General features: G+C 42.1%; 1 protein-coding gene across 3 annotated transcripts in view; it reads left to right on the top strand.

Moving 5' to 3' along the window:
• PPAT (phosphoribosyl pyrophosphate amidotransferase) overlaps positions 1 to 15,792 on the top strand; it is a 51,885-nt gene that overhangs the window by 991 nt on the left and 35,102 nt on the right. The window contains exons 2-3 of one of the 3 annotated variants that reach the window (XM_029587209.1): positions 1,709 to 1,775; positions 11,805 to 12,011. In XM_029587209.1, the coding sequence (XP_029443069.1) occupies positions 1,709 to 1,775; positions 11,805 to 12,011 (274 nt within the window). Of the gene's footprint in view, positions 1 to 1,708; positions 1,776 to 4,785; positions 5,067 to 11,804; positions 12,012 to 15,792 lie in introns of those variants that run through there. The other 2 variants (XM_029587219.1, XM_029587211.1) reach the window with 2 other exon arrangements.

The raw sequence follows: 15,792 nt of genomic DNA on the forward strand, positions 1-15,792 counted from the left end.
GGATGAGGATGATGTACAGAACTTTTGCATAATTATTAGTCTGCAGGCATAATAAAGTACACCAGTTTAAATATAAATTTGGGGGGAGGGGTGTGGATTAGTTATATTTCATTGCTCCTTGTCATGAATGTTTGCAAATGTGCTAATGTTCTATGACAATATTTTGTATTTACAGTTTTTGGTAGTGAGGAGGCATTACATTTTTGTTTAGTGGGGCTTTTAAATGAGATATTCTAGGAGCTAGATTGTTCTAAATATCAACGTGCCTCTTCCTTGAATTTTTTGCATCCACTTTTGTGATGTTCCTAGATCTGCTTTTATTTGTACCCTAACATATTCCCTCAATAGCCTTATGTATTTACAAACGTTTGATATTTTGCTTTTTGCAAGGAATTAATCAAATTAATGATTTGCAAGTATAGTAAGGCAACTACTGGCTGGTTATGTATGTAAATTTAATAGTGGAAGTCCTGGGGTTCTATTTTAGCAGTGCCCATCATCTCATAACCTGAGTCCACACACCGGTGTTCGATGTGTGTATGTTTGATGTTGGCATGAATTTCTGCTGGGGGGTGATGGGGAATCATAGCTAATAGTGCTCATCACATGCACATTTATGTTGATGAGGCTATTAGTTATTATCCCCAATGGCAGAGGAGACCCTGGCATGCCACAAACGGAGCGCGCGAAGATGAAGGCCCACGTGTGCCGCTTGCGGCGAAAATGAAGGCCCCCGGTGAGAATGAATGTGTGTGTGTGTGGGAGAGGAGAGGAGAGGGGTGGGGGGGGGATGCTTGAGTGTGGTTGCTAGAGAGAGAGCCTATATGAGGAGATTGTGAAGGAATGTGTATATGTGAGAGATTGGGAGCTCTCATGTATGTGAAGGGATTGTGTATGTGTGAGAGAGAGACATAGGTAGCCTGTGTGAGGATGTATGTATGAGAGAGAAAGGGAGCTTGTGTGGGTGTGTATGCAAGAAAGAGGGCCCTGTATGAGTGGATGTGTGTGCGTGAGAGAGAGGGTGTGTGAATGTATACTAAAGAGGGAGCATGCGTGTGAGAGAGGGAGGGACAAGAGGAGCCTGTGTGAGGGGCAGTACTGAGAACGGGGTCAAACTCTGGGATTGGCTATAGAGTGGAAGGGGTTGAGCCTAGAGGTGGTGGGGAGAGAAACTGGCAGGTGAGGAGTTGGGGCCTGAGGGCAAAGGGGCCAGAGGGAGTAGGGAGAGCAAGTGGAAGGGACACTCTTACAGTGAATTTCTAGGGAAATTCTGCTCAAAATATTTAAAATTCTGCATCTCTAAGTAATAACTTTTTTCTGTATTACTTTAAAATGTAATTACTTAGATTGTCATGGAAATTGTGTTATTTTGACCCATATAAAGTTTGCAGGATTTTCAGAATTTTAATTTTTTGTGTGCAGAATTCCCCCAGGAGTAAGATGGGATAACAAGTTATGAGGATGCCTCCCCCCCTATTATGGGTTCTTCCTTGCCTCATGTCTTAAATTCACATACTTGCTAGTTTCTGTTTTTGCTTACGTGGTCAGCAATGAAGCACGAGTAAAGTGTAGAAGAAAGAGTACCTGAATATAATCAGCTTTGAAGTGTCAGAAAAGTGGAATTTAAAATAAATGGAGGATTTCTTTTCTGCAGCTGGATTACTTTGAGGGTGCATGTGAGTAGTAACAGGATTTGTTTTTCTTTTAGGGGTCAGGAGAGTGCTGGTATTGTGACTAGTGATGGAGAAGCTTTGCCAGCTTTTAAAATGCATAAGGTAAAGATGTCTGCTTCACACAGGCTCTGCTTGAAGTCATTTTAAGTTCATAAACCATGGTACATTTAGTATCAAATTGGTCTTTTTTTTTTTTTTCTGACTGCTCTCCTAGGGTGCGATGTAGATAACGTGCATGGTAAAACTGTACAGAAAAGAAATTTAAGTCCCGATGCAGTAAGTAAATAGTATGGTTATGAATCTGGAGATTAAAAAAAAGCGCACAAACCTGAGTTAAAATGTGTGCTTAGCCTTTTGCGTAAGCTGAGTGTGCATTTTAACTCATAAGAGAGGGGGAGGAGTTCAAGTGGAGGGAGAAGGATCAATGTTGAAAGCAAGGGGCATTAAAAACATTTTTTCATGAGTGCATAAGTCATATTTTATGTACAAAGTATATTTCCTGCACCTGACTATAGGACCCAGTGCTAGAAAGACAGCTTCTGTCCATGGACTAAGGTTAGCCCTGGAAACTTTACTCCAGCTGTGAGTAGAAGTAATGTTTTTTCTTGGTGCTGGAATCTTAAGGTAAGCCAGTGCACCTCTCTGGGGGGGTTAATAGCTAATGCCTTCATTTTAACATGAGATTTGCATGAGAGGGTACTAACTTACATGTGCATTGTGATGCACAAAACTCCTTGCTATATCAGCAGTACAATTAGTGCATAAAAATGTACGCACAACTGCGTGTTAACCTGTGCGCTCTGCCGGCCGCCCCCTAATTATATTGGCCCCCTAAGAAGAGTGAGTTGACTGCCTCCAGAGCGTATACAAATTGAATCTGGCTGCTACATCTCCCTCCTCGTGTGCCCACTGTTTAGCCTCTGCTCTGGGTATTCTTTGTCCAGTAATATGATAGTCTTCGACAATAACTTCAGTTGCCCGAATGCATTCCAGTGGTAGCGGTTGTAATGGATTGGGGGTTAGCTTTAATGTGAACTTAATGGGTTTTAGAATAAGAAAGTGAAGTGGTTAATATTGGTGAGAGTTTCTTATCCTGCAGCTCTTGCATTTTGACTGAGGGGGTTGGCACTTTGTTTTGAGGGTTATTTCAAGGAATCCTATAGGAAGCTGGCTCTGCTATGTGGCCAGGAGCCAAATGAGAGATGAGTCAGAGCAAAGACTGTAATTGCCAGCGTGACCATTTGGTTCCAGAGCTCCTGGTGTGTACTAGGCACACAGTAGCATTAACAGATGGCTGAATTAGCAGAAGCTTGAAACATAATTAGTAATGCCACCCTCATGGTTTCTGTTCTAGGTTGTGAACAATCTTGGGAAAGCTATGGCGAGGGCTGTCAAATTGTGGTTTTGGTCATTAGATGGGGTTGCTGTTGCCGAATATATGCTGGAGCTCCCCTCGTTCTTCACTCAGAGAGCCAAGCCCTTGCTTCAGTTGCACAGGAAGTGCCATCTGCACAGATGTTCTTCTTGTTCTTGCAAACAGTAGTCTCTCTCTCTCTCTCACTTATTTCTTGCTGGGCTGATTTTTTTTAAAAAGTTACTTGGTTTTTAATCCTCAGGATCGGTATGATGCTGCTGTCCCGCTGCCTTCTCTCTGCTGATGCTAGGGATGCATCCCAAGATGCATCTGTCGCAGTGACATCAGAGTACCATGCCCTGTGCAGCATGAGAGCCGCTGCTGTTTGTCAGAACCTCCTGTCAGCTCCCTGCTGCTCTCACCTTTTCTAGCCATCTTCCCTCCAGGGCACCTCTTCTGCTTTCTGCCACCACTTCAGCCTCTCCTTGGCCAGCCCCCCAATTCCAGTCACTGATCCTCATGACCTGCCACCACCACCACCCCAGACAGAGACATCTTTCCAGCATTTCTTTGTCGTTGCTGCCAAAGCTTTCCCATCAGTCTGCCCGTACTGTCTTTTTCTTATTGACTCTGGTCCGCACAACTAGCCCTGCTACCAACTTTATGCATAGTCTGATTTTCCACCCCCCCCCAGCCAGCCTTGCAGTTATCTGACTCTGCTCTCGTCCCCCGAAACCAGCGCTGCTGCTGACCTCTCATATCCTCTGGAACCTTTTTTCTGTGGGAGGCTACCTTGATGGAGCCAGGTGCATGAACTATCCACAGTGCCGCAATATTTTTTACCCAGCAACTCATGCACAGAGGAGGAAACACAAAGAAATGCACAAGAACAAAGAGGAAATGACTTAAAAACACTTTTCTTAGCCAGACACTAGTGCAAAAAAAAAAAACCCCCCCAAAAAACAGGATTTGTTCCATAATCTATCCCAGTCCTGGCAAATTTCAGAGCCGTAATGTGACTTCTGCCTTGCTGGTTGCAGTGGCATGTATCAGGACAACCCTGTCATCGTCAAGACGTTTGTGTGACAAGTTTAAAAATCTGTCCACTTATGAAGGTTAAAAAAAAAAAAAAAAAATGCACCCACCCTGAAGGATGTCACAGTGAGTGTGACAACGTCCGTCCGAGTGAGGAAGTGGTGGCCATGATTTCAGCTACAGACGGGTAGTGCAGAAGATTCAGAAGTTAAAATGTAAAGTTTTCCCCCAAGGTTTAAGCATCTTGTTTGCTAACCTGGAATGTGCCAGTGGCCTGTATATCCCTCCCTCATCCACAGAGAGACGCGGAGCTGCATGGCAAGCTCAAGGTCACCCCCGTAGGAAAGCACAGAGCGAGTCCTTCGGCCCTCACTTTTCTCTTCAGTACTTTTCACGTGCTTCCTTTGCTGGAATTCCTGCACGTGCTTCATGCATTAGCTGTAATTAAGTCTAAAATGCCCCGAAAGAGCTTTTCCCCATTGGAACAAGGTGTTTTATTAGAACAACACAACACAGGACTTCCAGTGGCGAGCTGCCCTTGATCAGACGCAGGGGAGGGAGGTCCTGCGGTACACCCACCCCTCTCATGTAATCATTATGTGATAATAAACATTGATGGAAGCCAGTAATACCTGAGAATTCCACTTTAGCAGCACCCAAACATTGGATGACGAACTTGCTACGAAATCGAGCAAGGATATGTCTAATAAAACTCTGCAAGGGTGTGCAGGATGTGCAGACGATGGGAGAGCAAAAAATGTCACTTGCTGAGGGCAAAGATAAGGTTGTGGCAGTTCTCAGATGAAATGATATGAGCGATTTTTCAGGAGCATCTCAGAGGTACTTGGTACTTGAGGAGTTAAATGAATGTTTTGGAAGCCAGAGCAGAGAACCGCATCCCAGGAAGATGAAACGGCAAGAATAAATCAAACTATTTTCAAGCTTCTGAAAACTAATGCCTCGCTCTTTGGAAAGACAGAGGACCAGGAAAATTGCAGAAGCAGGTAAGCCTTAATGGCCTCAGACTCAGTTGGGCCTGGCAGCAAACTAATCCAGTGCAACGTGAGCGAGTACACAGAGTGGGAACACCCTGGGGCGATGGAGAAAGGCCATATCTGGTTATGGCCTGAGTGTTGAACGGGGCAAATAAAATCCAGCTGTTGCAAGCATATCCCTGGAATGAAAGGGGACAGGATCCTTATATATTGGATGATAATTCCACACACATTGCAGCACAACGGAGAATCGAGGTACCATTCTGCGCTGAGCTGCTTTGCAAAGGAATAAAAGCAGCATTGGTTCTCCTGGCTAAGCTGCACATGCAGCACCAGGGTAAGGTGCTCTTCCTTAATTTAAAAGAGGAGGCAAGTGATTTTCTAGCCAGTATAGCATGGGATAACTCGGGGGGGATCATGTACTGTAGTAACAGAAGGAGCTGAAGACATGCTAGCAGGAGTTTGAGCAAAGAGCATGAATTTTGTGATCTGCCCCATAAACTTGCATGTTTAAAATCCTACAAGCCTGCACAGGTTAATTTGTTGGCAAGGAGCTGGTTTTTGGATGTTCCTTGGGATGTTTTTCAAGCTTTTCATAGCAGTATATCGTGGCGCCATCGCGGGTTGCTCCCTGTTGGCCTGCGCTGTGCTGCAGCAGGCATAAATAGTTATTTTGATGTGGGTGTGAAGAAACTTTTCTTTGGTCATGATGTAAGCAACGTGTGGAGAGCTCTAAAGACTGACATTCGGTGCTGTGCCGCAACCAATGTGGCAAGGCACATCAGTGCTGATTTACATTCTATAAAATGGAGAGAAACAGTGGATGCCAAGAACTGTTTTATTGTGACTACTTGAATTCTCAAACTCAAGCTCACCGGTGCAGTAGATGGCTGGAGCACTGTATTTCCTGCTATTTTCAGTTTAAATTGACTCCTGCAGAAAGTTCAGTTTTATTGGAAGCCTTGTTCTTTGCTGCTTCATAGAGTTCTCATTTTTTTTTTTTTGTAGTCTTTTCACAAGACTTTGATTTACTCAGTTTAATGCCATTCAGGAATCTCAGATATATGCCTAGGTTATATCTTTTCGAGTGCATTCACTAATTCTGGGATTCATGTGCTAGAGGGGGTTACTAATTGGGTGTGCCCGAACTGAAGTAGTGTGGTAGCTGGGGGGAGTGGAACCTCGGAGCCAGGGCAAGGGGCTTGGTGCTATTGTAGTGTTTGTGTGGATGTGAAGGGTTATTTTTTTTTTTTGGGGGGGGGGGTGTCTTAAGGGAGAGCTATGTAGAACGGGTTGGCCATTGAGCATCTATTCAAGCAATCTCTCTTTTTGCAGCGAAACAGATAGCGGGAAATAATTGGTGCTATGCATTTCGAGGCTGGGAGGCACCCTGGCATTGACTGTACCTCACATGATCTGGCGTTGAGTGCGTGATCAGAGTCCTCCCTATTTGGTTTTATGTTATGGTTCAAATAAGTATTACAGCCTTGATTGTAGATGGGATCTGTTTCTCAATCGAGCATAAAAAATTATTGGGACTACTTAGGCACATAAAACCCAGTATTGTGTATTTGCAAGTCCCTCACTTAACAGATGTCAAATTTAAAAAGAGATTGGGTTGACTAATGCTATTGTTCTTCCTATTTGAGGTGGCAGAGAGGGGTGGCAAACCTGACTCATTAAAAAAAACAAAAACAAAAAACATCTTTGTGGTGGGAAAAAACATGCAGGATAAAAAAGGGAGTTATATTGTTAGTTACAATCTATAATCATAAAATAACACTGCAATGTGTGCACAAATTTATTCGCCACAGGTTTGTTTTTTTTCAAAGTATTGTCACCCAGCTGTTTGATGTTCCCTGAATGTCAGCTAGTGGTAGGAGGTGATTTTAATGTAGTTTCAGATAGTAGTATTGATTGCAAACCTCCTAAGATTGTAAAAAAAAAAAAAAAAAAAGGTAGAGTGAGATGGGGCAAATATATTTTGTAAGAAACAGGGAATGGTAGACATAAGGAGGATGATGCACCCTGGGGAACTGGACTTCACTGTCTATTCAAACACTCTAGAATCAATTGATTTACAATTGTGCTCGTAAGTTTACATACCCCTGGCAAAATTTGTAAGATGTGTAGCATTTTAAGAAAACATGAGTGATCAGAAAAAACACGTCTGTTTTCAATGTGTTTCAAATTGTGCTATTCTGTGATGCATAATAGTTTTAATCATTAAACAAACCATGGCAATAAAGGAAATAATAAAATGGTCCTGTTCAAAAGTTTGCAAACCCTTAATTCTTAATATTGTGTATTGCCCCCTTTTTGCATCAGTGATGGCTTGCGGTCTTTTGTGATTGCTGTGAATGAGGCCCTTTATTTTCTTATGCACTGCCCATTCTTGCACAAAGGCTCCAGATCCTGTAAATTCTTTGGCTGTCCAGCATGAGCTGCATATTTGAGGAGAACTCAATGGCTCGATGGTGCAGAGGTCAGGAGACACTGATGTCCACTCCAGATCCTTCACTTTCTTCTGCGGCAGCCACTGAAGGGTCGACCTGGCCTTATGTTTTGGATCATTGTCATGTTGGAAAGTCCAAGTGCGCCCCATGCGCAGCTTCCAGGCTGAATGCAAATATTCCTCCAGTATGTTTTGATAAAATGCTGCATTCATCCTGCCATCAATTCTGACTAAATACCCTGGGCCACTGTAGCTCACCCACACCCCCCAAAACAGCAGAGATCCACCTCCATGCTTCACGGTAGGGATTGGTGTGCTTCTCTTCATAGCGTTTATGGTTGTGACCATAAAGTTCAATTTTGGGTTCATCACTCCAAATTATTTTGTTCCAGAAGTTTTGAGGCTTCTCTAGATGCTGTTTGGTGTGTTATAAGTGGGCTGTTTTGTGGCTTTGGTGCAGCAATGGCTTTTTTTTGTGGCAACTCTACCATGCGGCCCATTTTTGTTCAAGTATCTCCTGAAACAGCCACCCCACTTTGTTTCAGAGAAGCCTGTATTTCAATAGAAGTTGCTTGTAAGTTTTTCTTTGCATCCCGACAAAGTTTCCTAGCAGTTGTCTGAAATCTTTCTTGGGCTACCTGACTGTGGCTTGGTATTAACAGAACCCATAATTTTCCACTTCTTGATCAGCGTTTGAACAGTACTGATTGGCATTTTCAAATCTTTGGATATCCTTTTGTTTTTCTTTTTTTGTATCCTTTTCCTGAATTATAAAGTTGAACTTTTGCTTTCCCCATGCTTCAGTAACTACCAAAGTCAGAGAAGCCCTGGATAAAATTCACGAGGGTTTCTCAAGAGTTAAGAAACTCATTGACTATTTATACACAGATACTAATTACAATCAAACAAGGCACAGGCGTGGATACCTAAGCTTCATTGCCATCTCAGCCTGTGTGTGTCAACTTGGGTGTATGTTATCATCCCAAACATTCAAGAGTATGCAAACTTTTGAACAATCCCTTTTTATTATTTCCTTTATTGCTATGGTTTGTTTAATGATTGTGCTATTCTGTGATGCATAATTTAATTTGAATCACATTAAAAATAACAGGTGTGTTTTTTGTCTTATCACTCATGTTTACTTAAAATGCTACACACCTTACAAATTTTGCCCGGGGTATATAAACTTATGATCACAACCATATTAATACTAAAAGCTTTGTTCCCTAAGGTTGGGTCAGCCAAGATCAGACCCACCTCTAGCTCTAATCACGCAGCAGTTATTTTGGAGCTAAATGTGAGAGACCAAAAGAATACAGATATCTGCAAGAGAAATGGGCGAGCATCTCGTTTAATGACCAACCCTCAAGTCACTTCCGCATTGTTATGGGAAGCGGGCAAGGTGGTGATGAGGGGGAATATCATTGCTTGTATTTCCAAACAAAATAAATTTAAAAAAAATAAGGAAATGGTAAGTGACAAATTTACTCAAGGAGGCAGAAGGGGCTCATCAGCAGACCAAATCTGAAGAGGAAAAAGTGGCCTTAGATCAGGCAAGATCAACACTAAACCAGCATTTATATTAAAAGGAAAAAAATTACTAAGATATTATTATAAGAACACACTGTATGAAAATGGTAATTGGGCAAGTAAGTTACTAGCTAACCTAATAAAAGTGAGAGGGACACACTCCTACATTGTTGGATTTAAGGATAAGCAGGGACGACTTAACAGTGACACCATGGATATAGCATGTGCTTCACTTTCAAGATCTCTATGGCAGGAAGTTAAAACTCCTCATCCCTCTGACAAGACCATATAGTGGGGTTCTTTGTCTGCAGATGTGTTTCACTCATTGTGCTGCCAAAAAAAAGTAGAGATTTGCAGCAAGCCACTTCATATCAACTTATCTCGCTCATTGATGTGGATGTTAAGCTACTAATTGCAGTCTTAGCTACTAGGCTTAACAATGCGATCCTGGCTGCGATTGCTCCTCATCAAATATGGTTTGTCAAAAAGCACCACATGGTACAAAATATTGTATTTTTAATTCTGCAAAAAGGTTTGGAATTGGGAAAATATACTTGTAATCACAGGTATTTCAGTTTCTGAATTCCTCAGGAATAAAAGAATGTCATCAGCAGACTTAGCTAGTTTCACAGATCAATGAAGCTTAATAGCCAGGGACTCTCCTGCTAGTATAAATACGAATGGTGAGAGAGAGGAGCCCTGCCTTACTCCTCCCTGCCATTCAAAACTATTTGACACTAGACCATTAACTAACAAACTTGCCCTAAGACTGCAAATAGAGTTCTCAGTCAGTTTAAAATATGGACTTGAAATCCATATTGCTCTAATATCTAAAACATCTAGATCTGTTTTACCGAATCAAAAGCCTTTTCCATGTCTTGGCCTAAAATCATTCCCGACTTTATATTCTTCGATAGTACCATAATCAATTTCCTATTTTGATAAATCAGAAGCCCTTTCAATAGCTGACAACTTATAGAATCTTGCCAAGGCCCATTTCCTTTCCTATTGGCTACTGTCAAATTGAAATATTTAGGAGTTCTCATCCCATGAGAACTGGGTAATCTAAATACACTAAATATTAAAGAAGCCGTATCTCGGATTAAAACTCGGTAGTCTATTTGTCAAAATCTCCCACTGTCTCTCATGGGGAGATGTGCTCTCCTAAGAATGGTGATCCTGCCCAAGCTTTTATATAAACTCCAAATCCTCCCATTTGGGCTTAGTAATCGGGTCTTCCGCTCATTACATTCATTGTCTTTGAATTTTATTTAGTGGGGAAATTGAAAAGTAAGGACCTGGGGAATGGGGGTCTGGGGAGATTTGCATCTGCCAAACCTTAATATATGTAATGTGGCTTTCTAGTCTCGTTTTATCTGGGAATGATTTTCAGATGAATGTTCCTGTGGTTCCAATGAGATGTTGATAGAATTACTGCGGCCATGGTCACCATTGTATTTTATCCACTTGAATACCATCAACATGCCGCAGACAGTAAGAGAATGTTCTGTTCAGAGCTGCTATGTTGGTACGGGGATGACTTCGAGAACGGTGGAATTTAGAACTAAAATTCTCCATGCTTTTAGCTCTAATGGCTAATCAAGATTTCTTGCCAGGTCTAGAGCTGGGCCCTTTACGCTTAGGGTACATAAAAGAATATGTATAGCACAGTCAGCTGACAATAAGGGATGCCTGCATAAAAGCTTTTTCGTAGATAATGTGCAGAATATGTCCCAACTTCTTTTATGCCTATTTGCAGAGAAGACATTTTATTAGTATCCAATCACCATGGTAGAGATAACTATCAAGAGGGAGCAGAAGTTGTTAGAGAAAATGTATGGAGTGGGAGGATTGAAAGAACTCCAGATTTTTTTTTTTTTTTTTTGTACAGCAACATTAGACGAGCTCAGGACATATTGGTCATCGACCCTTAACACCATTCTCACATGGGATGATATTCAAAGATTATTAAGTTGCATCGAGATAATAGTGATACAAATATGAAAGAAATGAAATTTAAAATCCTGCACCACTGTTATATTGATAATATAAGAAGAATTTGTATGGGATTGGATAAGTCATCAAGGTGTGTGAAATGCAAAATGGATCTTGGGGATTTTTTTACATGAGTTTTTATTATATACTAAATTGTCCAGTTTTTGGTGGGAGGTCCTGCAGAGGATTAATATGTACAGGGATGCCTTTACCTGTAACAGGTGATGTGCTGCTTTTTAGGGGGGACCTGTTAAATATCTTGGAAATTAATCAAGATATGAAACAGTTTTATAATTTTGGCTCTGCAGATTGGCAAATAATTTGCCAAGCGTCAAATACATGATGAATATGTAAAGATGTGGGAAACTATTTTTGAATCTGTAAGTGATGAAATGCAGAAAATTCTTACTGATTTGGGGTATTCGCTGTTGGTAGATGCTTGATTTCTTCAGAACAGGATTGGATGTATTTTTTAAATCTTGCTGCACTGGATCATAGGGGGAAGGAAGTGTGCTTGTAATGTATGAATGGGTGGTGTATGGAAGTGCAGATGAGGTAGGATAATGGGAATTGTGAAACAAACACTGGAAAACTATAACATGCACAAAGTTGCCCAGAAGATGATTGTTGTATATGTTAAATTGTTCTTTGTAGCAAACTGCAATTCCTTTTCATTTGATGGGTTCACAAAAAGTTATGCAATTATTGCATGATGGAATAAAAAAAAATAAAAATTGTAATAATTTTGTTTTATCTTCTCTTGTAAGGGAATGGGGCTGGTTAACCACGTGTTCAGTGAAGAGAATCTGAAGAAGCTGAGCGTCTCAAACCTTGGGATAGGACACACTAGGTACTCCACCACGGGCCACTCAGAGCTGCAGAATTGCCAGCCCTTCGTGGTGGAAACTCTCCATGGGAAGATTGCCGTGGCTCACAATGGGGAGCTGGTGAATGCCACGCGGCTCAGGAGGAAGGTATGACTGCGTCCCCTTGCTCTAATGGAAACTTAGCCTGTGCTCGGCCTCCAGGAATTGATGACGTATAACTAAGCTCAGTTCACTTGGAGTCCTGGCACAGTGAGTTGCTGATTTAGTGACCGTTTCTTACATTACAAAGCAGGTGTTTGGCTTGACTGCCGTGTCCCCTCCTGTAGTTCTAATGGAGTGTCAGTGCTTGTATTGGGATACCAGTTGGACAAATTCCCTGCAGGCAATCAGTCCTTATAGAATTCTTTAAAATAAGATTGGATTTTTAATTTTATAATAAAGTTTCTATATATGTAAAATGCATACACATTTTGGAATAAGGTAATGTGTAGTCATTTTGGTTTTGTTTGCTACAGTGGCTCTTCATCTGGTCCTTGGAGAGCACCTGAATTTTCAGATTTTCAGGGTATCCATGCATGAGATATAGTCATATGTGCTGCCTCCTTTGCATGCAAGTGTATCTGGCACATATTTGCTATGGATGTCATGACAAGCAGACTGGCTGGATGCGAGAATCGCTGGTTTTACTAGATATGAGATTACCTGTATACTTACAGTGAATGCCAAACTTAAATCCGGTTGAAACTTGCATCATTCGAGATCAGGACTGTCCAGGTTCTTGCAGTTTGGGTGCCGGATGATTTCTAGTTAGGCCATGAGAAAAAAAATACTCTGTTCTGCTCTCTTGGCCAGAAGTATCACAAATACAAAGTGAAGGAGAAAGGAAACGGGGAAGCAAAAAGCATCACACTATTCACTGTGAATAATGTCCATTTGATGTAGGCAAGGGAGTTTCAGTATAGCACTGAAGTGGGCTTGAAATAAGAATTCTCATCTGTTCCTCAGATTAGTGCTTATTTTAAAAGATCTTAATTGTTTCATGTCAGAGAGAGGTAGTTTAATGCTTGCTAATTTTTTTTCAGGCAGATTGAATGTCGCGCTGAATAAGAGAGACTGGTATTCTCTTGAGAGAAGGTGCGGCCTTGTGGTTAGCGCAGTGGAATGAGAACCAGGAAAACCAGGGTTCAAATCCTATTCACATCCCCACTACGCTTGTTTTAACGTGGTTTCAAGTACTTACTTAGATTGTAAGCTCTGTGAGTTTCGTGTATTTTAATTTGAATAATGCTGTAAGCCACCTGGAAAGGCAGGGTAAAAATCCAAAATTATTATATATTAGAGAAATGATGATGTGTAATGTTTGTCCTGCTTTTTATCTTTTTATTTTTTTGTTGGTTCCTTCCTCCATCTTTGGGTTTCCAGCCCAGCTACAGACTTGTATATTACTATGGAAGGCCTAAAGCTGAGACCTTGCCATGGACTTTTGTTCATGCCTGCTTGTTGTGCTCCCCTTATGTGCCCCCAACACCCTGACTCATATTATAGCTTAGGTATAACCAGCAAGAAATCACCTGATTTGAAGTCATGACCCAAGCTCGCCTTTTGGAGTGGAGCTGAGGTGCTCGCTTCATTGTATAGAGCAGAGGTTCCCAAACCTGTCCTGGGGGGATCCCCCCTGCTAGTCACGTTTTCAGGCTATCCACAGTGAATATGCGTGAGATAAAGTTTGTATGCTGTGGAAGCAGTGCATGCAAACTTGATCTCATGCATATTCATAGTGGATAGCCCGAAAACTTGACAAGCTGGGGGTCCCTCAGGACAGGTTTGGGAAAAAGTGGTACAGAGGATTGTCTTAAAGACCTGTTTGGGGGGGAGGGGGGGTGTGAGTGACCATTTCAGTCTTGTAGGATCTGGGACTGCAATTGACCCTAGGCCGCCCCCCTTGGCACTGCAGTGCATCCCTGCCAGTCTGTATTCGTCCAGTTCCTTCTCCTGTGCTCTCTGAGCTTCTTGCATGCAAACATCCTCCCTGTATAGAAGTAGAAAGATATTTTTCCACTCTAGCTTTGGTGTAGCTTTTTCTGTGAACCTTGAAAGTGTGCCAAGGGCATGATAAGTATAAGCTATCAAGCTGGGGGATGTCGCACTTGCTCGTAGATAAATGCGTTATTTGGAAGAAGAATTGGTCAGAACGTTACTGTAACTTTTTTTCTTCTTTAATGCTGTCCTCATAAGTTGAATATTTTGACGCCAGCTAATTTTGTAGTGCTGGGGATATTTCTGGGTTCCTTCCCCTCCACAGTTTTTCACTAAAGCAAGACCCCTGTTAGAGGGCTGCTTTAATCAAAGTATGAAAGTGGCGGTCTTATTCTTCAGTCTCCTTAGATTCTTTGCAGGGCGTGTTATCTTTTCTTGTGGGACCATCATAGTGTACAAAGAATGTTTCCCTCCGCCCCCACACCCCCCTCCACCACGACCAACTTGGCTACTAAAGCTTAGCAGGCCAGTCTAATGACAAATCTATGAAGGCCATAATCTTAAATGTATAATATAAAAATGTGGAAGACGCCCATGTGTATTTTATTTCATGCAGTTATCTGTTGTGGTGCAGGAGACAAGGATGGGGAGTTTGTATATCCCTGGGATTTATTAGCTGGCACAGAGTACTTTTTCTGAAGAAGGCACAAATCTGTCCCTTGCTGCACTCCCCACCATCATAGCGGAGGCCCAAGGATGTAACCCAGTGCTGCAGCTCTTCTGAATCAGATCAGTGGGCAGAAGTTGTCTGCTCCTACCCGCCGCATGTCCTCTCAAGGGGTCACAGCTGCTGCCCAGCACAAGCAGGCAAGCTCTTAGAACCAAACAAGAAGCTTTCTGGCACTAAAGAGCTGTGTGCAGCCAGGACGGATACATGTTTAATGTTGTTAAATCAAGCGTTGCAGTTTAATGGATGAACAACAGTTAAAGCAGCAAGACAAGCTGCCTCATTCAAAATATAACCTTTTTACACTTTCTTTTTTTAAACAAAAGATGTACACACATTAAAGCCACATCCCCTCTAGATTTTCAGAAAATGTTTGCGACTAAAGTAGAAAATATTCGTGCCTCTTTTCCCCACAAATATGGCTCAAGACACACAGGCTGATAATTTGTCCTCTGCAGTACCATGATGAACTAAATTCCATATGTTACATTTCCTAGCGTGTAGCCAGATGGATTCAGGACCAATTGCTTTATGCTCCCCTGCTAGCACATGGAGACGGAGTCAGGTTGCAAAGCTGAGTCACCATACATATACCCCTGCAGTAACCTCAGCTCCCCAGTATTCTTCGTCTCCAGCACATGTTGGACATACCTCTCCCTATAGGGATTGCTGTACTTTTTGGAAGGAGAAATTCTAAATTGGAGAAAATTGAGCCCCGCTCTCCTGCGGTGATACCTAAAGGTCCTCCCCCAGGGCGGGAAGAGAGCACGCCGGTGCCGCTGACTCCAGCTGTCCTGCCGCATTCTGCCCGGGCTGACAGCATTTTAAGCCCGGGCGGAGGAGGACCGGGGAGCAGCTGGGTCAGCGGGGGACTGGAAAGTGTGGCGACACTTGTCTGCGAGCCAGATGCAGCCCTCAAAAGAACCATATCTGGCTCGCGAGCCATGGGTTCCCGACCCCTGCTCTAGACGGTTTAGAAGATTCAGATAATGTACTAATTGCCCATATTCTAACTTCAGGGTTGGAATACAAAACTTTTTTATATAATTATGGATAAGACCTTGAAAATCAAATTGGTGTAATATTACTTATAAAAATGACCATGAGACCCTATCAGCATCCTTTTCTGCGTCAAATCCAATAAGGATATGATCTTTACATTTATTATTGATATAAGTCCAATAAAACAAGCAGTCTAGAAACATTTAAACTTTATCTTCTCTC

The sequence above is a fragment of the Rhinatrema bivittatum genome, chromosome 1 (assembly GCF_901001135.1).
Source record: "Rhinatrema bivittatum chromosome 1, aRhiBiv1.1, whole genome shotgun sequence".
NCBI classification, from domain to species: domain Eukaryota; kingdom Metazoa; phylum Chordata; class Amphibia; order Gymnophiona; family Rhinatrematidae; genus Rhinatrema; species Rhinatrema bivittatum.